The sequence below is a fragment of the Acinonyx jubatus genome, chromosome C1 (assembly GCF_027475565.1).
Source record: "Acinonyx jubatus isolate Ajub_Pintada_27869175 chromosome C1, VMU_Ajub_asm_v1.0, whole genome shotgun sequence".
Taxonomy (NCBI): Eukaryota; Metazoa; Chordata; class Mammalia; order Carnivora; family Felidae; genus Acinonyx; species Acinonyx jubatus.
In genome coordinates, this window is record NC_069381.1 from 43,673,662 (window position 1) to 43,700,618 (window position 26,957).

At 54.0% G+C, this 26,957-nt stretch overlaps 1 protein-coding gene across 6 annotated transcripts in view; it reads left to right on the forward strand.

The window, feature by feature from the left end:
• MROH7 (maestro heat like repeat family member 7) overlaps positions 1-22,751 on the forward strand; it is a 59,033-nt gene extending 36,282 nt beyond the window's left edge. For 4 of the 6 annotated variants that reach the window (XM_027059102.2, XM_053214093.1, XM_053214094.1 and 1 more), the window contains 11 exons: positions 1,867-2,005; positions 5,417-5,607; positions 8,685-8,822; positions 9,941-10,055; positions 13,433-13,573; positions 14,726-14,905; positions 15,510-15,665; positions 16,248-16,370; positions 19,693-19,795; positions 21,894-21,956; positions 22,494-22,751. In XM_027059102.2, the coding sequence (XP_026914903.2) occupies positions 1,867-2,005; positions 5,417-5,607; positions 8,685-8,822; positions 9,941-10,055; positions 13,433-13,573; positions 14,726-14,905; positions 15,510-15,665; positions 16,248-16,370; positions 19,693-19,795; positions 21,894-21,956; positions 22,494-22,738 (1,594 nt within the window). In that variant the 3' untranslated portion in view covers positions 22,739-22,751. The remainder of the gene's footprint in view (positions 1-1,866; positions 2,006-5,416; positions 5,608-8,684; positions 8,823-9,940; positions 10,056-13,432; positions 13,574-14,725; positions 14,906-15,509; positions 15,666-16,247; positions 16,371-19,692; positions 19,796-21,893; positions 21,957-22,493) is intronic. The other 2 variants (XM_053214095.1, XM_053214096.1) reach the window with 2 other exon arrangements.
• Positions 22,752-26,957: the final 4,206 nt, after the last annotated feature.

Genomic DNA, 26,957 nt, shown 5'->3' on the forward strand with positions numbered 1-26,957 from the left:
AGGGGTGCCGTAGAAAGGAGGCTTGAATGTTGGTCCTGACCCTGCCTCTACCTGCTGTGTGGTCTTGGGTGGTTTACTTGCCCGCGCTGGGCTTCAGTTTTCCCCTAGAGGCAGAAGGGGAACTACTCCCTGCAGAATTCCCACCCCAGATGGCTGGTTGTGACAAGTAATGCAGCCAGCTGAGCTAAGTGCCTGCCCAGGGCTGGATGCTGCAAGGGGCCTGATGGGCAGAGGGGACTGTGGCCAGAGAGGCCAGACTGACTGCTCCAGCCTCCCAGTCCAGGAAACACTCCCACACGTTTCTGAATGAACAGAACAAGGCAGCAAGTTGTGGGACCCACGCCTTAAGATGGTTGTTTGAGCATGAGGGCAGAATTGTGCAGGGCTGTGTGACGAGGTGTGTCTAGTAGGGACAGCTGGTACCATTCACAGAGGCCAGGGAGATCAGTTAGGAAGGTGAGGGCCAGGGTGATACATCCCCCTCCTCCCACCCAGAAGAATTTAACCCTTTTTGGCCACCCCACCCCCACCCCAGAGGGTTTCTTCTTGGAATCACTAAACCTTCAGACTCATAAGACCGGCGGGGGGGGGGGGGGGGTGGGGGGCGGGGGGGGGGAGGGCACACCTGACATCGGAGTCACTCAGGATATAGGACAGAGCAATGACAGGAGCTCCTCTTCCCAGGAGTCCTTGCAGCAGCCCATGCAGCAGGCCAGACAGCACTGGGACAAAATTTAAGGCGGCCTGGTTCTCAGGGGCCACACCTCCACTTGCATGAGCCCCAGAGAGAGGGTCTCCTTACATCTTGTGCCCTGGAGGCCTCACATTCCCCACTCGGGGCTTAAGAGCTGGTCTCTTGGGCCTCTCAGGTGAAAGGTATAGGAGCTGCCCTGGCTTAGATGGCTCAGGCCTCCTGGGAACCGCTGTCTCTCACAAAAGCTCTATAGACTTGGCTTCTGGGGTCCCCACGGGGGGCGAGCCCCGTCCCAAGAGCCACCGCACCCCGGGAAGCTCAATGCTACAGCGTCCTCATCGGTTCTTAGAGTTAATTTATAGTTCCTCCCAGCCCAGATGCAATTTACCAATTGGGTCATTTTTACTATAAGCGATGTTGCCTAGCAACATAGTTGACATACTATCTTTATCATGTTTCCAGGGGAACAGAGCTGGAAAGTTAATGGAAGGTTCACATGCTCATGCAGAAGGGGGAAAGGGTTCTGTTAACCCGTTAGTGCACTGGCCGGTCAGTGCTTTCAGCTCCCCGTGACAGGAGTGCTCACAGGCTGGCCCAGATGCTCTCCCCTGCCTGGAGTACTGACTTCTAGGGGACAGGAGCAGACACGCCTTGAGATTGTGTGACCAATGCAAGGTCCAGGTCCTAAGGGGCCCCCCTGGCATAGAGGAATGATCACAGGTTTTGAAGGCTGGTCACTTCCTGACTCTGTAGCTCATTAGCTGTGTAGTCTCAGACTGGTGATTTCACCTCTCTGAGCCTCAACTCCCATCTGTAAGATGAGAATAACAACCCACCTCGAGGGTCATTTGAGAATTCAGTGACCTTGAATGTCTTGAATATCTCATTCACGGCCAAATGCCCAGAGGTTTGCTTAGTGCCTGGCGTATAGCAGGTGCTCCATATTTGCTGAATAAGTCGTGTATAAAGCACATGATATGATACGGGAAATAGGGTTTTCAATAATTGTTAGCCCCCTGCCTCTTAGAGAGTGTTTTCTGGACCATTCCTTGCTGACTCACCCATGGGTTGCATTTCGAGGGCATCTTGTCTTCTTCCCAAAACTGCTGGGAGGCTGGGTGGGGCTAGTGCCCTGGTCCCCACTAACCATCTCCCAACCCCTGACCTCCCAGCAACGGCGCAGAGATGTGGAGGCAGCTAATACTGTGCAAGCCCAGCTGTGATATCCGAGACCTCCTGGATCTGCTCCTGATGAGCCTGAAGGAGAAGCCCTTCACCAAGAAGGGCCGGGCCTCGATCGTGCCCTTAGCGGTGAGGACCCACCTCGCCTACCCCATGACTGCTTGGTCCTAGGCTCCTCCCTCCTCCACACCTGCTGAGCTGAGCTCAGCACACCCAGCTTCTAGTGCCCTGCTCTGCCAGGAACTAGTTGTGCGCCTTGGGCACACTTGTCCATTTCTGGGCTCTTGTTTGTGACCCACTGGATGGCCCAGTACTGCTGCTTACAGGGACAGCAGCAGCCTGGGAGGAGGAGACCGAATGACCTGGGACACACAGACCTGAGTCTGAGATCTGGCTTTGCTGAGTTAGTATTTTGTGACCTAAGGAAGTCACTTCACCTCCTTGAGGCTCAGTCTCTGCATCTGTAAATGAAAATGATAAAGTCTGCTCCCTATGGTGGGTGAGAAGGTGGCTGCCAGACTCAGAGGTCAGCCCTGAGAACACAGGAGGCAATGCGACTGCAGGAAGGTGACTGGGTGGGAGGATAGATTTCTCTCCGCTTCTATCATTGGCACCTTGGTCCTAGCCAGCTAGATAATACCCCTGCTCATTTCCCTGCTTCCACTCCAGCTCCTCCTACAATCTGTACCACAGCCAAAAAATCTTTGAAAATGCACCTCTGCTCTTCTCAATACCCTCAATGCCTTCCCATTGCCCTTGAGAATAGCATGGTGTCCCTACCTGTGCTTAAGGCCGTGCACCCTTTGCCAGCCTCACCACACTCCGTGGTCCCTCTTACTTAAGCCCAGCCTTGTTGTTCGTCGTCAGAAGTTCATACACACTACGCAATCTCCGTCACAGGGCCTTTGCACATGCTGTCTCTCTCCTGAACTTCTCTCCACTAACCTAAATCCTACTCATCCCCCAGCTCTCAAGTCAAGCATCACCTCCTCGGGGAAGCCTGCCCTTATCTCCCTGACATGATCAAATCTGTGCATCTTATACTTTGCTTCACATACTTTATCTTGGGAGAGCTTACCCCAGTTGTGATTTGGCAATAGTGTGTGGAGTCCTTTGAGTAATCTGTGAGATGCACGAATTCAGTGCCTGAACCTGTTTTGCCCACCGGGATATCCCTAATGTCTAGCGTATACAGGTACATAGCAGACATTAAAAAAAAAATTGTTGAACTGATTCATTTAGTCAACAACAGTAATTGAGCACCTACTGTGTGCCGGGCACACATAATTTCTGGGGATTCAGCAGAGAACAAGGCATGCTGGTGGAGAGAAGCAAAGACATGGTGGGTGGAGGGGTGGGTGATGTTACCCCTTAACAGAGGAGGACAGTGTTGCTCGGTGACATCCCAGGTCTTAGCCAAGGTCACAGAGCTAGTGAGTGGTGGGGCCAGGGCTCGGACCCTGATCTCCTAGCTCTGAATCCTGCGTTTTGCCACCGTGTCCCTTTGCCCCTCTCCCCCAGCACTGAGTTCTACGAATAAGGCATGGGCACCCGCTCCTTCCCTGATTTGGTCACTCATCGTTTCCTCTCTCAGCCGTTGTGTGTTAGTGTATTCTTGAGTCACCCGTTTGTGCTTTTTGTTCAAGCGTAGTCCGAGCATGGATACAGTGCGGACTCATTTTTATCTTACGGTGTCGACAAACCATTTGAGCAAGACTGAGCCAAGAGCAGAGCCCTGTAGCACATCACTAGAGACTTCTCTTTATCCTGCTGACCGTGTTCTTTGGATACAAGCATTATCTTTGGTCTACTGAAAAATGTAAAGGCTCTGAGTCCCAGAAGCTTAGCTTAGCTTGCCACTCCCTCACTATATAACCATCTCTAGCCTTGGTATTTAGATCTGTAAAATGGGCAGTAATAGCTCCTGCCTTGTCTATCTTACCTGTTCGGAAAAGTGAAATAGTGTGTGTGGAAGGGCTTGCTGAGCTGTAAAGTACAAACTGCCTTTCGTGGTCCCCACCCAGCCCTCCTTGTGTGACTTGTTTCCCTGGGAACATGCCAACTTCACAATCCAAGGCTTCTCCCTTGGGCCGGCTGCCTGGGGGCACGGATCTTGGCCATTTCTTCGTAAAGAAGCCTTCTTTCCCACCCCTCCCCTCATTCACCCTCCATCGCCTGTGGGGCTGGCGGGAAGAGGACCAGAGACCCCAGTTTACAGAGGATGAATGAATCTGAGGCCCAAAGAGGGCTAGGGAGTGGTGGACCAGAATGAGCCATCCAATCTTGTGACCCCTGCCTGTCACCTCCCCCTGCCCCTGCACTCTCCTCCTGCCAGTGAGGCCTTAGTGGGCCCAGTGGGAGGCGGGCCCAGGCCAGGACAGACTGCATAGCAGGTGGAGAAGTTGGAAGGTGAGCACCCGTCAGGTCCCAGGGAGCATTGTGGGTCAAATACCAACAAAACCAAGCTTCCGGGACTTTGGAGGGCTGGTGTGGGGAGCCATGGATGGAAGGGGCAGGGGGGTGATCAGTAGGTGTGGAGTGACAGAGTCCAGGTCTGGGCCTCCCTGGCTCCCACTCAAGGCTGGGGTTAATTTCTCTTGGTTGCTGGGCACCAGGGGATCCAGTGACGGTGGCCTGGTTTAATGGGCCAAATTGAAGGGGCAATGGGTGCCCCCTCACGGTCTCTGTGCCTGTGTTATGAATGAGGAAGAGGCAGGGCATCCTGTACCTGGTGTCTGAGTCCCAGACACCTGGGACTTGAGTCCCAGCTCTGCTCCCAAGGGCTGGGTGACCATGGGTGTCTTCTCCCTTCTGAGTTTGTCTCCCCACCTTCACAACGGGATCAACACCCCGCCTGACAGGGGCACCTGGGCAGGGCTCAGGCGGTTAAGCATCTTAACTTCGGCTCAGGTCATGATCTCAGGGTTCATGAGTTTGAGCCCCGAGTCTGGCTCTGAGCTGACAGCTCAGAGCCTTGCGTCTACTTCTCGGGTTATGTCTCTCTCTCTCTCTCTCTCTCTCTCTCAAAGATAAACAAACATTAAAAATTTTTTTTAAAAGACTCTACCTGACAAAAGGTGGGAGAGGATCCCTCTACCATGATTGTTCCAGGGTTGTGTCAACATCAAGGAGGCAGGCTATTGTTCTCGTGTAGGGCTCACCCAGACAGCCAGGAGTTGGGGTGCGGGAGGGGGCGTTGAGAGCTGGGCTCTCCCAATTAAAAAAAATTTTTTTTTTAATATTCTTAATTTGAGAGAGAGACAGAGCAAGCAGGGGAGGGACAGAGAGAGAGAGAGGGAGAGAGACAATCCCAAGCAGGCTCCACACTGTCAGCACAGAGCCTCATGCGGGGCTAGAACTCATGAACTGTGAGATCACGACCTGAGCCGAAACCCAGAGTCGGAGGCTTAACTGAGCCACCAGGCGCCTCTGGTCTCTCCCAATCTGAGCCCGAGAAGAGCAAAGGTCCACGTCCAGCTTGCTAGCGAAGCGACCCGGGCCCCTACCGGAGCCTGCAGCCAGCCTCCCCTCCGCCCCCAGGCAGCCAGCGGGCTGTGCGAGCTCCTGTCGGTCAGCAGCTGCGTGGGCTTCGTGAGGCGCATCTACCCCCAGCTGCTCCTGGCCCTGCTCATTCAGGTCCATTACCACATCGGCCTCAACCTGCCTGGCCGCGCGGCTTTGCGCAAGGACGCCAAGAAGGACGCCCAGCCCTCCGTCTTCGTACCCGTGCGGTATGTCCACTGCGGGGGAGCCACCCAGCGAGGGTCCTTTCGAGCGTTGTCAGAGCGATCGATCAGTAGAAATTAGCTTTGGGACTAAAGGAGAAAACAGAAGCACACTTTTATGAGAGCCAGTACATTTCTTCAACAACTGTTTGGGAGCACCTGCTGTGATGTGTGGGCCAGGCTCTGGCTGACACTGGACAATGGCAAGCAATCAGCTCACAATTTCGTTTCTCCCCCGGGGCTCTCTAGAGATATTGTTTGTATTAGAGTTGTATCCACGGCCCACCATTTTATTTTCTATTTTTTAATATAGTACCTTTTCAAATGTTTATTTTTGATAGAGCAAGCCCACGTGCAAGTGGGGGAGGGGCAGAGCGAGTGGGGGACAGAGGATCCCAAGCAGGCTCTGGGCTGACGGCAGAGAGCCCGATGCGGGCCTTGAACTCATGAACCGTGAAACCATGACCTGAGCCGAAGTCAGACGCTTAACCGACTGAGGCCCCCAGGAACCCGCCCCCCACCGTTTTATTTGTAATTATTAACCGGTGTAGGTAATATACGCACATGGGTAAAAGTCTCAAAAGAGGTCGGAGGTGAGTCTCTTTTCCTCTCCTTACCCAGTGACCCTCCCCAGAAAAACCGGGTTCTTTCATACCCTTCCCCAGCTGGTTTATGCAGAGATAAGCACACATTTAGATTTCTGTTTTTATACCAACGGTAGCGGACTTTACAGTTAGACATTTTTGCTTTGAGCAGCTACTATATCTTGGAGATCATACATGTAGAGCTGCCTCATTATTTTTAACAGCTAAATAATATCCCCGTAAGTGCAGTTTCAAGGTACCATAGTCTATTTAACCAGGATCCTCTCGATTTAGGTACTTTGCAGCCCTTGGCACTTACAGACGGTCCTGCAGTGAGCTCGTGTGTATGTCTCTAGGCGTGACTGTACATGTAGGACGAATTCTTGAAAGTAGAATGGGCGTGTCCAAGGGTCCCTGCATCGAAATCTCGAGCTGGAACAGGCATGCGCAGTGGAAAGTGCTGGTGAGCCGTGAGTGATGAAGGGGAACACGGCAGCACCCCCTGCGCACCCAGTTTGCCGAAGTGCCCTCCCCAGAGGGCACGGAGTGCAGCCGTGTGTGAGAATGACTGTCCCACGCCTTTGCCGGCACAAGGGAACAGACACGTTTATCTCTGCGGATCTGAAAGTTGGAAAAAACGCTGTGATTTTCATTCGCGCCCCTGTTATTTTGAATGAGGTGGAAGGTGAAATGCCGTTTGTGTTTCCTGTTCTGTGAGCAGTGTCTGCCCCGTTTTATACGGGACTGCTGGGGATTTTTCTGGTGAGAGCGTTTTCTGTGCTGAGGACGTTAAGTCTTTGTCACTCGTATTCCAGTTTGTCACTTAACCTGCAACATTTCATGGTCGTTTGCCATCCAGAAGGTTTACGTTTGTGTGTAGTTGAGTTTATCAGTCTTTTTGTTTTTAATGTTCATTAAAAAAAAGTTTTGTTTTTTTTGAGAGAGAGAGAGGATGCAAGTGAGCAAGGGGCAGAGAGAGAGAGAGGAAGGGGCGGGGCGGGGAGAGAGAGGGAGAGAGAGAATCCCAAGCAGGCTCCACATTGTCACGTTGGGCTCGAGCTCATGAACCGTGAGATCATGACCTGAGTGGAAATCAAGAGTTGGACGCTTAACCTATTGAGCCACCCAAGTGCCCCTGTCAGTCTTTTCTTTTTTGGCTTCTGTTGTGTAATGCTCAGAGGGGTACACGTTGAGGGGCGGAGGGCGAGCCCTTGTGTGGCGGGGCTTGAAGTTAGAGCACCTTGGATTTGAGTGCTGGTTCCATCATTTAGGCTGTGTCTGCTGGGTAAACTGCTTTAGCCTCTTGGCGGCCTGGTGTTCTTGCCTACGAAATGGGGGCAGTCTTCCTGCCCCACAGGTGTGCTGGAAGGACAAACAGGACCGCATCCCAGCGGGACACCACGTGCCAAGGTCGGGCCACCCATGCTGACTCCGCCAGCACTCGTGAGGCCGGCACCCCTGACTCAGAAAGCCGGCGGGCTCCACGGCAAACAGAATCAGAGGAAAGCAGAGGAGGCGCTGGGTGGGGGAGGGAAGGGGAGCACGTGGCGGAGAAGTTCTCGACTGTCTAGCGATGAAGAGCGTGGCCTCCCTGAGCCAGGCTGTCCAGGGAGCGTCCCCCGCCCTGCGTAATGATGTCCACTTCTGCGCCCTGCAGCAGCCCCGCACTTGGATGCAGCTCCGCGTTGGGTCGTTGGCCCCCCCATCCCGCTGTAGGGTCAGGGCAACACATGCTCCGCTTTGCTGGGAAAAGCTGAGAACCTTCCAGGGAGGTGACGCTCCCGGAGTGGGTGTTTCGGGGAGACAAAGGAGCCACGCCCCTGTCCCCAGACTTCCTCTTAGGGTCGCCTCCCCTTTTTTGCAAAGCAGCACAGACCTCACTTGGGGGCTCCTAGCGCTGTATCTTTGGGAGGGGGGTGGGGAGGAAGGAGGAAGGGTAGCGGCATTTTTGTTAAAATTTGGAGGCTGTTGGAGGAAACGGTGGAAGCGTGGAGAGGCCGGACCAGGCCTGACGTGCCGCTGCGTCCGGATCAGGGGAGGGGTCCTTCAGTGCCTCCAGGTTGGCGAATCACTCCTTACATGCCCTGAGGGGGTGAAGGACTCGGGGCCAGCGCAGGTGACTGTACAAGTGAGCAGAGAGGACTGTCCTGCAGGGTGCTGCCCGGTCATGGGCGTGAAGGAGTGGGGACGAGTGAGGCAGGACCCCGGGGCTCAGCTGGGGAGGCCTGGCCCCCACCTCTCCCTCTAGGGAAGAGGCTCAGGAGAAACGGGAAGATAAAGCAGCATTTCTGAAAGGAAGGGAGTTCTGCTTCTGTTTACTCTCTTTCTCAAAGCTAACAATCATTTTTAAAAAGCCTCTTTGTCTGGAGACACCAATTATCGCTATCTAACAATCAGCATGGCCGAGAGATGCGGGTCTGGCCAGATGGGAGCTGCTGGGAGGGAGTCCCGGCCTGTGGGAGCAGGTGGCAGGAGATCTCAGCCCCCTTGTCTTGGCAGCTGGGTGGTCAAAGTGGTGAAAACCCTGCTGCTGAGGATGGGCTGCTCATACGAGGTCACCTTTCTGGAGGACCAGGGCGGCTGGGAGCTCATGGGGCAGGCCGAGAACCACCACCGCGGAGTGTCCCTGCTGGCAAGGTGAGGCTGGGGCTCCCTGGGGCAGGGGGTGCAGGGAGGCAGAGACCCCAGCATCTTCACACACACGTGGCTTCGCGTCTGTCTCTGGGCCAGACCCTTCCCTCGGTCCATCACCTGTTTTCTGAATGGCGGGGTATCGCCTATCTTGGCGGGTGGATGCCACACACATGAATAATGGCACACGGTCCGTGGAGGCTGTGGCTATGACAGTGCCCGGCAGTTGTGGAGCACTTAGCATACTTACAAAGCACCTTTTCTCGCGGTCTTGGGACTTCAGTGCCCACGCTAATACAGAAATGGTGGGGTGGTCTAGTATTTCTGTGTCGGGCCTTGGCGTCGGTCTGCCTGCGTCTGAGTCCCAGCTCATCCCCTCCCCGCTGTGTGTCTCAGGGCAAGTTCCTTGCCCTCTCTGTGTCTCAGTGTGCCCATCAGTAGTGTGGAAATAGGAATAGGACCCATCGCCAGGGTTTGGGATGAGGGTTGAATAGAGTACTTTGAAGAGCCCCTGGTAATGGCAAGAGCTCAACACAGGTTAGCTTTCGCTATCATTATGCTGACCAGTGGGCAGGGATTATCAACGCACATTTTGCAGAGCAGGATGCCAGGGTGCAGAGAGGGACAGTTATGCACCAAAGGTCACACAGCTAGGAAGTGGCAACGCTGGGAGATGACCTCCTGATCCAGACCAGGCTCTTCCCTTGCAACCATACACAGACTCGCATAAGGTTGGGAAGGCGTACCTCGATTTCGGTGATGTGGCTCCTACAGTCTGTTCTTTAACCCTGCGCTCTGAGTGCCCAGGATGGTGCGGTCCCGGGGGTCTCATGATATAATTGCATTTATTGAGCACCTCCTGTGTTCTAGGCATCATGCAAAGGGCTGTATGCTCTGTGCTCTTGGGCGAGCTTTCTCACTCTGAGCCTCGGTTTCCCCATCTGTAAAACAAAGCAGTTAAACCAGGTGGCCTCTGAGAGCCTGTCGGGGTGGGAAATCCTGGGAACACAGGCCCCCAGGTGCCCCTGACTTGCCCAGAGTTTAGATTGCCAGGCCAGACCCCACCCAGCAGGCCCCCGGGGCTGGAGAGCCTGAGAGGACTGCTCGCCCCTCCTCACCCCCAGGGCCATGGTGCATTACTCCTGCCAGGAGCTCTGCCGCATCCTCTACCTGCTCATCCCGCTCCTGGAGAGAGGCGACGAGAAGCACAAGATCACTGCCACCGCCTTCTTCGTGGAGGTACCGAGGGGCAGCGGGCGCCGGGCGAGGCTCCCCTGGGCCACCCGGAGCACAGACCTCAGTTCACGTGACCAGTCATTTCTCCTGTGCAAACAGTACTTAACAACTGAGAGTTTCATGAGCATGATTGCTCTAGAATACAAAGGCCTCATAGAATTTCCCTTTGGTCCTCCTCTTTCCACCCCTTCACCCCATTCTACTCTCCCCAGACTCCCCTCATGCCCAGGCAACCCCAACCTTGGCTGGGCAGTGCCATGTGCTGGGCACCAGACCTGCAAGGTTGGAGGTACAAATATGAAACTGACTCTGCCTAGCCCTCAAGGAATTTTCAATGCGGTAGGGAAGCCGGAGGACACCGTAATTATAACATGGGGTGCCATGGAGTGACCTGTGCTATGATGGCGGAAGTCCAGGCTGTGGCGGAAGAAAGGAGACTGGAGGTGGTGGTGGTGGTGGGAGCATCAGGGAGGACTTCCTGGAGGAAGTAACATCTAAGCTGAGTTGAATGTGTGGAGGGTACCAGGGGGTGCTGGGGGAGGTGAATCAGGAGGTTGGTTAGGGTCAGATCCAGAAGAGGACACCCACCAACAGTTATAGCTAACATTTGCTGACTTATTTGAGGATAGATGGTTTTATTTCTTTTATTTCTTTTTTTTAATAGGTAACATTTATTGAGCACTTACTATCCTCCAGGCACGTTCTTAGTGTTTTACACATATATTTGATCCTCATGATAATCCTGTGGTGCAGATGCTATTTCATCCCCCAGTTTAGAAGGGGAAACTGAGGCACAGATTTAAGTTAAGTTTTCCGAGGCCACACAGCTCGTAAGTGGCAGATCCAGGATTCAAACCCAGACACAAACCCACTCTCTCCCTCCCTCCCTCTCTTTAGTTTAAAAAAAATTGCGGTAAAATATACATAACATAAAAGTTACCCGTTTAGCCATGTTTCAGTGTAGATCCCAGGGGCATTAGGTTCAGTCACATTCTTGTGCAGCTGTCAGGACCGTCCACAGAATTGCTCGTCGTCCTTCCTAAATGCAGCCTCTGTCCCAGACTGAAACTGTATTCGTTAAACACTATGCTGCCGTTCTGCCTCCCCAGCCCCTGGCACCCAGCACTCTGCTCTCTGTCTATGAACTTGGCATTGTAAGTTTCACATAAGTGGAATCATACAATGTCCTTTTGTGTCTGGCTTTTTTCACTCAACCTTATGTCTTCAAGGTTCATCCATGTTGTTAAAGGGGCTCAGAATTTCATTCTTTTTTAAGGCTGAGTAATATTCCCTTGGGTGTATATACCACCCTTTGTCTATCCATTCATGTGTCGATGGGGCTCTAGGCTTACCCTTTCCTTAACATTCCCCTGGAGCACTGAGCAGTGGCTCTCCACCCTGGGGCAAGTGTCCTCAGCCTGGTCCAGGCCTTCTCCTCCTCCCCAGAAGATGTGGGCTGCTCTCGGCCAGAGCCGGGCCCACTATGTTCACTGTGGCACCTTGACGTAGCTCACGTGTCCCTCCCCAGCTTCCCTAGCCACCTCTGCTGTGACTGTCTATGTGCGTGCTTGCTTCTTCCAACGGCAGGTGAACTCAGGGGAGCCGTGTGACCCTGGCAAGTCCCGGAACCCCCCTGTGCCTTGGCTTCCTCGCTTATAGTATGGGGATAATAAATTGCCCACCTCATAATGTTTTGCTGAGGATTAAATGAGTTCACGTGAAGCTCTGAGAATAGTGCTTGCACCTGGGAAGCACCGTCTGTGAGTCAGCGGTATTACTGCTGTTATTATTATCATCACCATCATCCTCATCAATATGCTTCCCTGCATCTCTAGCGTGTAGCCCAGAACCTGGTACAGAGCAGGTCTGAGCATCAGTTGGGTGGATGGGTGGAGGGGTGGGTGGAGCCTTTCCTGCCTCCTCCCCCTCTGATCCACGGCCCTGCCCCTCTCCCCAGCTCTCTCTTTTCATCATACAGACACAGGGCCTCAATAGTCACAGTGGAGGGAAGGCCAGGGAACGGATGGGAGAAGCATTCCTGAGGCTGACCAGGCAGGGGGCTGCCGTGGGTGGGAGGGTGGTGGAGAGAAGAAGGAGATGAGGGTGATGCCCAGTTTAGGGTTGGAGAGTGGAGGGCGGTGTTGCTAACCCCTGCCACGGGAACAAAGGGGAAGGGTAGTTCTAAGGAGGAAAGGAACCGAATTTCGTGTTGGACCTGAACTCATGCACCGAAAGTGTGCTCTAAGCACATACTCTACCCCAGAGCTTGTGTTAGGTAACAGGGACCCAAGGAGAGGCACTCAGTTTGTGTTCTCAAGGAAGCTCCAGAGGGCAGAGGGGTGGCAGGAGGCAGACGCATAAGTAGATAGGGGCACTGGGGTTTCCCTGTTCAGGGCTCCCAGAGAAGGGGGCAGTCCACCCAGACGAGGCCTGGGCACATTGTCAACCATGGCTTCGAGGGGGAGCCTAGTTTTAGACGGAGCCACGCAAGGTGCTTGAGTGGAAGTGGGCGCCCTTGCAGAAGGGCATCCTGCCAGCACAGAAAGGACAAAAAGCCTGGGTCCTTCCACAGACAACGGGCAGCTTAGTTAGCAGCTGGTTGGCGGTCAGAGTGTGAGGATGGGCATGGCGTGAATGAGGCCCCAGGGGCAAGTAGGGCCCGATGGTGAAAGTCAGTGGGGGGGCACAGGGGCTCTGAGCTGGAGAGTGACACGTTCAGCCTCTGGCAAACTGTTTTCCAAGTCAGGAGCTCTGGACGGCGCCATAGACTAGAGACGGTGCCTTGAGTGTTATATGCCTAGGGCTGGCAGTTAAAATCCTGAGCTGAGGGGCTCACTGAGGACGGTGGGCAGAGGGAAGCCAGGCAGAGAGGACAGAGTCTGGCGTCACCAACACTGATGGCTGGGTGGGGACAGGAGCCAGTGGCTGGTACCAACTAGACCAGCACTGTCCAATATGATAGCCACCAGCCACATTAGGGCCTAGTCAGCCCCTGAAATGTGTCTGTCTGAATCGAAATGTGTTGTGAGTTTGAAATTCACACCGCATTTCAGACTTGATTCAAAAAAGTCTTAGAGACTAAAATATGTCAATAATCTCTTTATTGATTACATGCTGAAATGATAAGACTTTGGATATATTGGGTCAAATAAGATGTATTACTAAAATTGACTTCATCGATTTCTCCTTTGCTTTTTTAACGCGGCTTCTAGAAAATTTAAATTTACGCACGTGGCTTGCTTTGGACAGCGCTGACCAGATAACAATCGTTCATGCCCCACACTTAGCCCCTGGTCATCCGGGGTGCACTCCCCGTGCGTGGGGAGACGGATGGCTGCACTGGCCCTCGGCCCAGGGAGTAATTACCATCACCCCTGCAGCTTCTCCAGATGGAACAGGTGCAGCGGATCCCTGAGGAGTACTCTCTGGGGAGGATGGCTGAAGGCCTGAACCACCAGGACCCCATCATGAAGGTGCTGTCCATCCGAGGCCTGATCATCCTGGCCCGCAGGACTGAGAAGGTGAGCAGAGGACAGAGGAGAGCTCGGCCAGCCAGGCCCCGAGCTCAGGGAAGGGTGGAGCTTGGCCATCACGGACTCTCAGATGCTGGAACCCATTTCTGCCCCTGCCTCAGTTGCCCCATCTGTAAAGTGGATAGATAGCCTTTAAAGATTCCCCATACATTTTATTCTTTCTGAAATAGTTTCCTTTTAAAAAAATGTTCGCTTATTTATTTATTTTTGAGAGAGAGGGCACGTGAGTAGGTGGGGCACAGAGACGGAGAGAGGGAGAGAGAGAATCCCAAGCAGGCTCCTCGCTGTTAGCATGGAGCCCGATGGCGGGGCTCGATCCCATGAACTTAGAGGCCATGACCTGAGCTGAAATCAAGAGTCAGATTCTGAATCGACTGAGCCACTCAGGCACCCCTGAAATCGTTTCTAATCCAGATTTTTCACAATGACCCTGAAGGGAGTGTGTATAGGAGGGGTTGGGGATGGCAGTAATCATTCCCGTTTTACAAATTAGGAAACTGAGTCCCAGATTGTTGGTGCACCTTAGCATTTTTTAAAGAAATGTTGGTTCATTTTTGGCAGAGAGAGAGAGAAAGAGGGTGTTCACACATGAGCACAAGTGTGGGAGGGGCAGAGAGAGAGAGAGAGAGGAAGAGAGGGAGACACAGAATCCAAAGCAGACTCCGGGCTCCCAGCTGTCAGCACAGAGCCCGACACAGGGCTCGAACTCACGAACCAGGAGATCGTGACCTGAGCAGACCTCGGATGCTCAACCGACTGAGCCCCCCCGGGCGCCCCCATCTTAGCATTTTAAAAAGTGCTTTGTTTTCCTCTGCCTGGTGCGGTTGCAGCTCAGGGTCTAGAGGGCCGAGGGGACAGGATGTAGACTGCAAGCTAACTAGCAACACAGGCCATCTACCTAGTGCCAATAAGGGGGTGGCCACAAAGGGCCTCAGGTCTCCAGGAAGGAGTGAGTGAGGACACAGAGGACTTTGGGGACGGGAAGAGCTTGAGTGAGGGCATTCCAGGCCGGTGGGATGGCATAACCAAAAACCTGGAGGGGTATCGTCTCCACCAAGTTTATCTCAGTGAATCAGAGGCTGGGGCTCTCGCCTGTCAGCCCAGGTAGGATCCCCCATCCCAGATGGTCCTGCCCCACAGACTGCCAAGGTCCAGGCCCTCCTGCCCTCTATGGTGAAGGGCCTGAAGAGTATGGACGGGCTGCTGGTGGTGGAGGCGGTCCACAACCTCAAGACCATCTTCAGGGGGCAGGACCGGAAGCTGATGGACAGTTCGGTCTATGTGGAGATGCTTCAGGTCCTGCTCCCACACTTCAGTGATGTAAGGGATCCCACAGGGGTGGAGGGTGAGAGGGTTTGGCGGGGGGGCTCTTTACTAGTCTGGGGGATGCAGTAGCTGCCACGGCCTTCTGGGGGCAGGGCAGACCGGAGTCAGCCCAGGGGGAGGGGCCCCTCGTTCCAACTGGCACACTGTTTGTGAGTGGTTTGCATGGAGAAAGTTCCTTCTCTAATTGGTTCCCACAGAGTGAGCTCTTTTGTAATGAAGCCTCCCCAGACATGTGCCTCCTTGCAATTGGCCCACCTCGCGAGGGCGCGTTTTTTAATTGGTTCCAGCAGAGGGGGATGTTTTTCCCACTTGGCACTAAGGCACCTTTTAGGTTAGTGGGGGGCCCTGGCTGGGGAGAGAGGGCAGAACTCTGGACCTAGGCTCCAGTGAGGGGGATGCTGGCCCCAGATCAGCCCCACCAGGTGGCCTCTACTTTTCTCCGTCCATCTCCGTGCTTCTTGTGTCTGGAGGCCACCCCCACCCCCCCCCACCCCCCCCCCGCGTGAGTGGAAGGAAGGCTGATGCCTCCGCGTGGGGCTCAGAGGCCCAGCAGCCTCTGGGAGGAGGGAGCACGCCTGAGCCTCCGGGTCTGCCCCAGTCACGAGAGGACGTGCGCTCCTCCTGCATCAGCCTGTACGGCAAGGTGGTCCAGAAGCTGCGGTCGCCTCGCACCCCAGCCGTAGAGGAGCAGCTGATGGGCACCTTGGTGCCCCTGCTGCTGACCATGCAAGACGGCAATGCCAAGGTGAGCCAGGTGAGTGTGCGTAGGCCCTGGGCCCTGCAGCCAATCCTCCCGTTAGGGAAACCAGGCCAGAGTCGCTAACCATCTGTCTTGGACAAGCCTGTTTCCCAAAGGCACCGTGGTGGAAGTCCTCCTCAAAAGGAACAACTGCACTTGTGCATTTCAGAGTGTTTTTTTTTTAATTTTTTATTGATTAAAAAAATTTTTTTTGAGTTTATTTATTTTAGAGAGAGAGAGAGAGAGAGCGCGCGCGCGAGCGTGCATGAGTGGGGGAGGGGCAGAGAGAGAGGAAGACACAGCATCCGAGGCACCTTTTAGGTTAGTGGGGGGCCTTGGCTGGGGAGGGCTCTGGCTGGCTCCAGGCTCTGAGCTGTCAGCACAGATGCGGGGCTTGAACCCACAAACCACGAGGTCATGACCTGAGCTGAAGTCAGCCGCTTAGCCGACTGAGCCACCCAGGCGCCTCAGGCACTTGTGCATTTCAAACAGGATTTGATTTTCCAAAAGTCAGTTTCACAAAACTGTTTTTCTGGAGTATGTTCTGGCTGTCGTGGAGTTCCCCAGCGCTGGCATTGTCCTCCTCTTGGTCCCCAGAAATGTGTGAAGACCCTGTTCCGCTGTTCCTGCTTCATGGCCTGGGAACTGCCAAAAAGAGCTTATAGCCGGAAGTCCTGGGACAACCAGCAGCAGACGGTGGCCAAAATTTGCAAGTACCTTGTGAGTGCTTTCGAGACTGAGTGGTTCCTGATGAGTGTGCTGGAGGGGGCCAACTCTTCCCTTTTCTCTTCCTTCTGTTCGCCCAAGCATCCTGCCTGGCAATTCCACGACCGCCCACAAGTTGTCGGCTTCTGAACGTGCATCTGTATTTCTGGCTTCTCGCTTCTAGTGTCCCTCTCCGGTGGCTTACCGGACACCTCCCTGGTGAACCACACGCACTTCAAGCTCAGCAGGCCTCTCTGAGCTTATGGCCTTCCTTCCCATTTCAATTCTGTTCCGTCCCTCTGGATCCCCAAAGTAGACACCTAGAATTATCCTCGACTCCATATCCGTCACCTTCCACATTTGACCAGTCTTTAATATCCTAAATATCTCTGCATCTGGTTTTTCCCTCCCCATCCCCACTGTCCTTGCCCTTAGTTCAAGACACAGATGTCTCCCAGCTGGGCTCTGGATCCAGCCATCGCCTGGCTCTTTCAGCCTTGAATCTCATCTCTTCTGATCCCATCCCCACTCGGGCCACCAGAGCGGTCTGGTTCAAACACGAGTCTGTCTGTATTATACCCCTGCTTTGAGAGCTTCAGCGGCTCCCTTTTCTGCATCAGCAATTGCCAGGGTGTATTCTCTGTGACACATTCCCACGAGAAATACCCCCGAGGGGACAAAAGAGGTTCTAAGATGAGTAAGTTTGGGAAACACTACCTCGTCATCTTCCTCTTGGAGGGTTGTCGTGTCATCAGGTCATTAAAGGCTCTGAGATGTTCGGTGCTGAGATTTTTCATGGTTGTTGAATCCGTGGATTCCCCAAGTTATTTATTTGTTTGTTTTATTTATTAATTTATTTGTTTAAGGTTCTCTGCCCCGCATGGAGCTTGAACTCACAACTCTGAGATCAAGAGTTGGCTGCTCTACTGACTGAGCCACCCAGGCACCCCTTCCCAAACTTATTTAACCACAGAACCCCCTTTCTAGGTAACACCTGACGGCATCCTGAATTAGGAGCAGGCCACAAACACCCAGTAGAACGGTAGAACGCATCCTGCAGGATGCAGCCCTGTCCCTCCTCATAACATTTGGGAAGCTTTGCCATCTAGTCCCATCTACCTCCCCTGTTGTCACAGGCCAGGCTCCCCAGGACGCAGACTCAGAGACAGAGATTAGCACGCAGGAGGTTTATTAGGGTGCACCCTTGGGTTCAACACCTGCGGAAGGGAGGGCAGGGGGCAGGAGGACAGGTCAAGCTGCAGCGTAGCTTTGGGGGAGATCTCAGCCAACACTGCAGTGAGATTCCCCAAACTGGGGCCAGGGGTCAGGGCTCTACACCCCTGTGTCCGTTTGTTACTGGAAGCCAGCCACCCTGGGAAGGGACGTGACCTTGGGCCAACAGTTCTCTTCCGCGGAGGCGTTGCTGGGGCAATAAATGCTTCACACCAATGTGGGCGGGGCAGGCCAGCACCCTCCACACCAATCTAGCTAAACGTGCAGAGTAACAGATTCCAGGACTACGAAAAGGTCTGGATACGACCCTTATCGGTAATGTTCAAAGCCTCCACGATGCAGTGCCTGATATTATTACTATCATATCCCAGTGGGAAAAAGAGGTCTGGAGGAGGCGTTTGGCCAGGGTGCTGGTTCAGATACCTACAGCGACCAGAGAATGAGCATGCGCAGGAGTGGTGGGGGCTGGGGGCAACCCGGAGGGCCCGGGCCCTCTTGAAAGCACGAGTGGGTGCTCTGCTTCACTGTGCAGTCCGTTCTTGCCAGGTCCTCCGGCTTCACGAGAAAAGCTAGAAGCCCAGATTTTTATAAGACATTAATTAGCCATCAATTTAGCTTGTTTAAAACACTGCTGGTCACTGTTCTGCCAATGAGTGTGGTTTGTGGCTTGTGACCTCTGTGTTAGATCCCTCTGGATTCTGTTTTGTTTTGTTCGTAGATTTTATTGATTGATTGATTGATTGATTGATTGATTTAATGGCGGGGGGGCGGAGAGAGAGGGACAGAGAGAATCTTTAGCAGGCTCTGTGCTCAGTGAGGAGCCTATAGCAGGGCTCGATCCCACGGCCCTGGGATCGTGACCTGAGTTGAAATCAAGAGTCAGACGCTCAACCGACCGAGCCACCCAGGCTCCTCTAGATTCTGTTTTTGTTCTTTCAGCATCAACAGCATCGCTCGTGTGAAGGTCAACTTCTAGCCGTAGCTTTGAGAAAGGACCAGTAACCCATTCATTCATTCATTCATTCATCCATTCATCCAATGCTTTCTGGGATCTATGCCACACCAACCTTTGTCCAGGGTGCTGAGGACCCTGAGCTGAGTGAGCTGGCCCCTTCTCTTGAGGGAACTCTGGACCCAGTGGGGGAGACATTGATATAAATAATTACAGCACGCTGTCACAGGTTGCAGAAGCTTGAAGAGTGGCGAGAGCAGCTCTGTCTGAGGGTTGTGGAAGGCTTCAGGGAGGAGGTGGCTCCTGAGATGAGCCTCAAGGGATGAGAAAGATGCATGAGATGAAGAAGAGAGGGAAGGGCACTCCAATCAGGAGCAACTGCTAGTACCAGGCACAGATCCGGGGACAGCAGGGGCACTGAAGCAGAGTGTGCATAGCCGGGGGAGGGGGCGGTGGTGGAAACTGAGGCAGAGGAGCATGATCACGAAGGCTTTGATGCCAGGCCCAGAGCAGACTGTCAACAGGAGAGTAATCATATTAGATTTTTCTTCATGTTTCTCAGCAGCCCCTTAGCAGGATGCCTGCCCCCCATGCCCCCTAGTTTCTACTTGATCGAACTCGTCCTGAACACCACTCTCAGACTATTTTGCCCAAAACATTGCTTTGTCATTGCTCTATCAAGAATAGGTGTTGGCTTCCTATTTTCTAATGCATAGGTAAGTCTTATTCCTGTCTGGCTTTAAGACCTTCCTAACTCTCCAGTTTATTCTTCACTGCTCTGTAACTCGAATCCTTCACGCTGATCAGACCTGTCTTTTTATCTATCATGTCCCTTGCATGCCGTGTCCATTCTCATTAGGCTGGACTTTTATCTTTAGAACTTTCCTTTGAGCTGTAGCAGGGGGTGGACTGGAAGAGGATATACCCAAGGCAGGAAGACCATGGAAACGATCATTGCAATCTGTTAAGAACAGATGAGGCCTGGTCTCTGGGGGTCTCAGACAGAGGCCAGGATGGTGGCAGAGACATTTAGGAGGCAAGCTTCCAGGGCTTGGCTGCCTGATAGGGTCACCATCCCTAGCTTTGGGAGGACTGGATGGGTAATTAGTGCCTCTGAGGCCCCAGCACTCTTGGGCTTTCTCTTCGTCCCAGGTGACTACCCACCAAGACAGCGCCTTCACATTCCTCAGCCAGAGCCTGGAGTATGCCAAGAATCCCCGGGCCTCCCTCCGGAAGTCCTCAGTCATGTTCATAGGTAACCTGGCAGGGCTAGACTTGCACCTGGGGCGCTGCCTGCCCTCTATTTTGCTTCCTCCCCTTGGAAGGAAGCCACCAGCCCTCCTGGCACCTGGGAAATGCCTCTCCTTGTGTGCAAAACTTGGCCAGCAGATGGTCATGGTGCGAATTAGAAAGGTGTTTCTTCCTCTAGATCCCTGCTTAGGAAGTGGGCCACAGGGTGGATCCGGCCTGGAGTCCTTGTGCAGGTCACAACCTTGGCAACTGCACAGCGGAACTGCTGTTTCCCCCCTCCCTTCCCCAGTACAGCACGGGTCCGGGCCCAGCAGGAGCCTACCATTGACTGTGGCAAGAGAGGCGAAGCTGTGCGGTAGAAAGTGTGAAGTAGAATCTCAGCTCCATGATCCCCTTTCTGTGTGACCCCAACTGAGTCATCTACTCCCACGGAGCCTCGGTTTCCTCACCTGTAAAATGGGGATTAACTCCTGTTTCACAGATTAGATGAGAATATTTTTTAATAATGTGAAGACTGGCTAGTCACGGTGCTCCCTCAACATCAGCTCACTCTACACTTCCCCGAAACAACTCGATTCCCCTCATTCAGAATCCCCTTCAGACCCTTCCGATGGCAGGTGGGAATGTCTCCTCCCAGCCACGCCCCTCCCCTCCCTCAAATATCCACACACTCCTTCACCAGGACCAAGAGACCCTGGTGCATAGGAGCTTGGACAGGATGATGTTCCCAGCCCTCACTTTGCAACATTTCTTTTAGTTCTTTCCCCCAAGTCACTTGTGGTTTTCATCTGTCCAGTCGTCCATACGCCCATTCACTGGCTCATTTAGCAAACGTTGTATGATGCTCCCCTCTGCATCAGGTACCATCCAGGCTTAGTCTAGAGAAACAGAGAACCCTTCTGGAGGCGATGTGGATGGCAGGGGTGGGGGTGTGCCTTGAACCTGCTCTGTGCAGGGACAGAGGAGCCAAGCCAAGGACTGGGGGCATCCCTCAGAACGTGGGGGCCTGCTCAGAGGCAGCTTCTCACACAGAGTGACATTATTTGCCAGATGCTGACTTCCCTAACTCTTGCTCCAAATTAACCACATCTAAAAGTGTTGGTGTTCAACAGCCTCAGGGGTGTTCTCTGTGCCAGGGATCTGTGCTGGGGAACCAAAGCAGGGTAGAGGCTGCATCTGCCACAGACGACCTCTGGCCTGGTACAGGGGTCCCTAACTTCTTGCGGGTTTGGTAAACCCTGAAAAAAGTTATGAACACTTGCCCCTAGAAAAAATGCATTCACATGTACAATTGTGCGTGTGATTTAAGATCCTCAGAGACTGCCCTTCCCACTTCCCCACTCCGAGCGGATCTAAGCTTGAGACCCCTGGTCTGGTGGGCGATATTCATGAGTCACAAAATTCATCACAGTGTGTACAGATGAGAGAAACTCAGATACTCTGGGAGCCCAGAGAGGCACGTAACCTAGCATGGGCGCAGGGTCAGGAAGGATTTCCTGGAGAAGTAACCATGTTAAGCCGAATATTCAGGGATAAATAGGAATGAGCCAGGCAGAGAAATGTGGGGCGGGCCCAACAAGAGGTGAGAGATACAGCCTGACCCATTCGAGGACCTGCAGGTACTCTGGGGACCAGGCACGTAGGCTGGGAGCCGGGGAGGGCTGAACAACGTGGCTGAGGAGCGGGGTCTCATTCCCTCCAGGACCCCACACCTGCCTGAAAGGGGCGCAAGGTGCTCTGTGTCCTTTACATTATTACCACTCAAGCACCCCGGGGAAGGGGCCAGCTGAGGCAGCAACCTCCCTGAGTCTCAGGTGAGGACACTAAGGGCCAACCTGGGTAAGGGGCCACCTAGGGCCACACTGTCAGCGTCAGCTCTAGCCCAGATCCTGTCCCTGTCCCGGTGCCATTCCTGCCCTCCAGACCTGCTGTCTCTCCCAGGACTCCTCTTGGGGAATCTGTTCCAGGGTCAAAATGAAGTTCTCTGTTTATGTCCTCCTTTGTGGGACTCAAGGAGGGCGGGAGAGCTTCAGGAGGTCTGGTCTGAGGGCGGGGGCCCTAGTCAGGAGTTGGATGCACTCACCTCTTGGCTTACACTCAAGGGTCCCTGGTCCCCTGCATGGAGAGCATGATGACAGAAGACCGGCTGAATGAAGTTAAAGCGGGTAAGTAGTCCTGCCCTGCGTCTTTGAGATCTTGGGGGCCAGGGAGAGAATGAGTGGGCTCGCAGTGGGTGACAGAAAACAGAAGGACTAGGTCCCAAAGCAGGGGGCATCAGCTCAGTCCAGCTGTGCTAGTCTTCATCCCTGGCGAGCAGTGTTAAGTACCACGGGGTCACCAAGACACAGAACACACAGCCCCACCCTGGGGGAGTTTACAGTCTAGGAACCCCGGCTAGAAAACAAGCCCCAAACCATTTAGTACAGAGCAAGTGGTCCAGGCTCTTCATGGGGGCAGGTTAATTTTGTAACTGGGGAAACTGATGAGGTTGGGGCAATCCAGGAAGGCTTCCTGAAGGAGGCAGATTTTAATTCAGGCTTCGAAAGGCAGGCACAGTTTGAAGGGCTGGGAGGAAGATGAAATGAAGGGACGTTAAACAAAATCCTAAGCCGAGACACGGGGGTGAGAAGGGAGGATCCGCTGTGAGACCTTTGTGGGGGACCTGGTCTTAACAAGCGGCCTTTCTCCTCCCCCTGACCCAGCTCTGGAAAACCTGAGACACGACCCAGAAGCATCAGTGTGCATCTACGCGGCCCAGGCCCAGGACCACATCCTAGCCAGCTGCTGCTGGAACTCCTGGCCGCTGCCACACGGGGACTCGTGGGTATGCGACCCAGCCACCACGCACCGCTGGAGCCCTAGCTGCAAGAGCCTGCCCGCTTCTCACCAGCGGTGCTCCTGGATCGTGCAGGCACTGGGCTCCTGGAAGATGGCCTTGAAGCAGTGATGTGCCTGAGCCCGCGGCCACAGCCATGCCCACTATAAATGCCACGTGGCTTACCTCTCCCCCTGCGTGTTTCCTCCTGGAAGATGCCCCGTGCCCTGGGGCAGCCATTGCTCCATGTGGCACATTTGTGAGATGAGCGTGGCCTTCATTGAGGACTCAAGGACATGGAAAAAGTCCACCTTGTGCCTCGATGTCCCCTCCCCCACAGAGAGGGTGGAAGAACAACAGGAGATGATGATTGGGGTGGCTTTAGGGGAAGGAAAAGGACAGACTCCCCTGCCCCATGACGTCATGCACTTCCTGGAACTCTGACCTCTGAGTCTCACCCTCTGGTCCTTGCCCAGAGATCTGCTGGCTGTCTTTCATTTGGGTAGCATTTACTGAGCACCTAACCGGGGCCAGGCCTGATCTGGGTGCTAGAGGAGAACAAGACCCAGTCCCTGGCCTTAGTAACGCATAGTCTGATGCAGTGGTTCTCAAAAGGGGTGATTTTGACGTGCAGGGAATATCTGACAATATCTGGAGACATTTTTGTTTGTTACAACTTGCGGAAGGGGATGCTATTGTCATCTAGCGATTAGAAACCAGAGACGCTGCTAAACATCCTACAGTGCACAGCACGGCCCCCCACAGTGAGGAACTATCCATCCCAAATGGTTAAAAGTGCTGAGGTTGAGAAACTTTGGTCTAACGGAAGTATCAGGGACATGTAAAGACATCCGTGCCCAGCAGGGTGGTGCTGTGATGAAGGGGCTCATGGGAGCTTGTGAAGTTCAGGGGACGTATGTAGGCCAGCCAGGAGTAGGGGTGTCAGGGGCAAGACCCCCCACTAGAAGGCTTGGAAATAGGACCACATGGTGGGCGTGAATGGAGGAGAGCAGGGCACACGGGACTGAGGACCAGCTGCTGATACGTAGGTTCAATGGATCCTAGAGTGTGTGTGTGTGTGTGTGTGTGTGTGTGTGTGTAGATCAGGGCCAGGGCCAGCTTGCCATGGTGGTGGAGGCCGTGTTAAGGGAGCAGCAGGAAGGTGTGGTGGGGTGTTAAGCAGGGGAGAGATGTGGACAGAGGTCGGCTTTAGAAAGCTCCTTCCTCTAGAAGATACAGGAACCCCGCAGGCATTGCTGGTGGGAGGGCACATGGGTGCAGCCATTCCAGACACAAATCCATCACTATTCATTCCTATTAAGCTTATGCATGCCATGACCCGGCAGTTTCACTCATGGGCACACATCTCGGAGCTCTTCCCAGAGGTCCACAAGAAAAGATGTATGAGGAAGTCCATTGCAGCATTATTTGTGGTGCCTGGGAGAGGAAGCAGCCTGGGTATCTGTCCTCAGGGAGTGAACGGGCGCCACGGAGTCCCATGCAGCACTTAGGGGCAGTGGGGGTACGTGTAGCACCTTGGATGGGACCTAAAACCTTGTGCTGAGGGAAAGAGGACGTAAAAAAATGTCTGCACAAAAGAAGTCACACTTTGCAAGAACACTTACAAGCTGAAAATACACATTAAAACACAGGCCGGTGGGAGAGAGGAAGGAGGAGGGCTCTGAGGCCTAAAAGGGAAAAAATGATAAAAGGGAGGGGAAGAAAGCTCATTCTGTGGTGAACAAAAGCACAGGCAGGGAGATTTGGCTGGCAGCTCGTGGGGAGGAATGGAAGCCTGGATGGCAGGGCAGGGTGGTGAGGGAGGACTGGACCCTGGGGAGACAGAGGAAGGGGAATTGTCAGAACCTGGTGGTTGACAGAATGGAGGAAGGGGAGGGAGAGCAAGGCGCTGAGGGTGGTGCCTGCATTTCTGGGTGGATGACCTGGGTCAATGGTGTCCCCCCCACTGGTTGGTCCCTTAGGATCAGAGGCAGCTTCACAGAGACAGGAGTTGAGGCTGGATGTGGTGAGCTTGAGAGGCTTGGTGTCGTGACAGTAGAGACATCTGCCAGGTGGCTGGCTGGCTGCACAGTGGGGAGTTCGGCAGAAGGACCCGGGATGGAAGCATGTTCGGGATTCCTCGAAGACAGGGCTGAGGTGAGATTCCCCAGGGCGAGAGTGTAGAGTACATTTAAGCTCCTGCTGGGATGAGGAACCCAGGATGCTGACCACACAATCCTCTGCCAATAAATGGTAGGCCAGGGCCATCAGGATTCTGGGCCTAAGAGAGAGCAGGAAATGGGAGTGCTCCTTGTGCATAACCTCTTCCATTGCCAAGAATGCTCACAAGCATGGCCTCCTTGGAGTGTCGCGGTAGCCACATGGAGTTGTGGCGAAGGCAGGCTGGCTTCACTGCCCTCATTCTACAGATGAGGACAGGGCTCCAAGATGAGTGGGCCTTGTGCAAGGTCACCCAAGAGAATCAATAGAAGTGTGGGTCCCAAACGTCTCCCAATTCCCGTGGCTCAGCCCTTTCTACCCAAAGACACTGCTGCTTTCATTGGCCAGAACCCAGGTCTGGGCTGGCCTTGACAAATGACAGCTGCCACATTCTGGTCTGGGTGGCTTCGAAGCACAACAGAGGCCGACAGGGGCTCAGTGATTGGCCAGTGTCCCCAAGTCATCTGGAGTCAGAAGGATCAGAGAGCACTCGGCAAGTCACTTCCCTTTTCTGAGCCTCCCCCAACATCACCTGTAAAATGAATTCTCACGTCACAGAGTTTTATAGGAATCAAATAAAAAAATGGAAGCCACAGGATCTGTATGCTCTGTACCCAAGAAGGGAAAAGATAATGAGGAGGAGGGTGAGAATGGGAACCATTAGGGAGCAGGCTGGAGGATGAAGGTGGAAAAGGAGGTGCCGAATTGGAGGAGAGGAGGCACTTGGACCAGGTGTCCTGCCGGGCATGGGTGGCAGCTAGAAGGGAAAAGCCACAGGCCCGGTCCTGGAAGCCACAGCCCTCCGTGCATCCAGCCTTAGCCCTGCTATCTCTTTCGCCTGAGTATGAGATAATGGCTAAGCCTTCCAGCTCCACTGCTGTGCCTCCAATCTCTTCTCTTCCCTAGTCTCTCACCAGCATCTTCTCTCTTAATCCAGCCTCCTCCCATCATTTCTTCACCTGGCAACGCAGGCCTTCCTAAAACAAATCTGTCCTTAGGTCTATCACTGGCTCACTATCCTCTGCCAGATAAAGGCCTGACTGCCCTCTGGCCCCCATCCACCTTGCTGGCCTTTCCTCCTGATTCGTGGCATGTACCCAGCATGCCAGGCTCTTACACACCTCCATGCCTCTCTGCACAGGGGCTCCCACTGCCTAAGATGCTCCCCTGCAGAGCCCATCCATCTGTGGAGACCTTCCTCTTCTGAATCCCCGAGGTAACACCCACTCTTCTAGGCCTCCACTGTGCAGACTTGTAATCGGCCCTGGTTTAGGTCTGCTGCCTGTCCATCTTTCCTTCCAGACCAGGCTGTGGGCTTCCTGAGGCTGTAGCACCCAATGCAGGGCCCAGGTAGCCATCTGTTGGGTAACCCTGTGGCTGTAGGAAGGCACACCTCCCCTGGAGATCCTGTTTCCATCTCAGCTGGGGCGGGTAGGGAGGTGGTTAACCTCAGAAATAGGCATGTCTGATCACATAGCCCCTTTTCTCAAAACTCTCCAGAAGCTACCACCGCACGCTGAGGAAGACCCAAGTCAGAATCACTACTCATCATCCCTCTCACTTCACCTACTCACCCTACTTCTCATTCTGCACCAGCACTCCCTTCCCCCAGCTCCCCTTCCTGCGGCTGGGCCCTGCCAATCCCCTCCATGGAGAGTGCTCTCCCCGCGCCCTCACCCCCCAACAGGCCCTGGCCACTTCTGGCCTCCTCCTTTGCTTGCATGCCTGTACACCCAGTTTGAAACTTTCCCCTGATAGCTCTTGCTAGCACCTGACAACCTCTTACGAAGTATATGTTTACCGTCTGTCTCCCCGCACTGCCTGATCAGCTCCTGGAGAGCAAGGGTTTTATCTGCTTTTTATCTGTTTTCCCCACCACTGTATACCCAGCCACCACATAGGCCTGAACACACAAGGAGCTTGGGGAACACGTGTTAACTGGCTGAACAAACGAGTTAACGGAGTGATAATGGGGCACTGCGGGGCGCTGGGTTTATCCACCATCCCAAACACTGGGGGGGGCGGGGCTGCGGCCAGCTGAGGGGAGGGCGGGGCGGGGGTGGTGCCGGCCGGGAAGGGGTGGAGCCGGGCCGGCTGTGTCCTGAGTAGGGCGGAACCCGAGGCGCGCCGG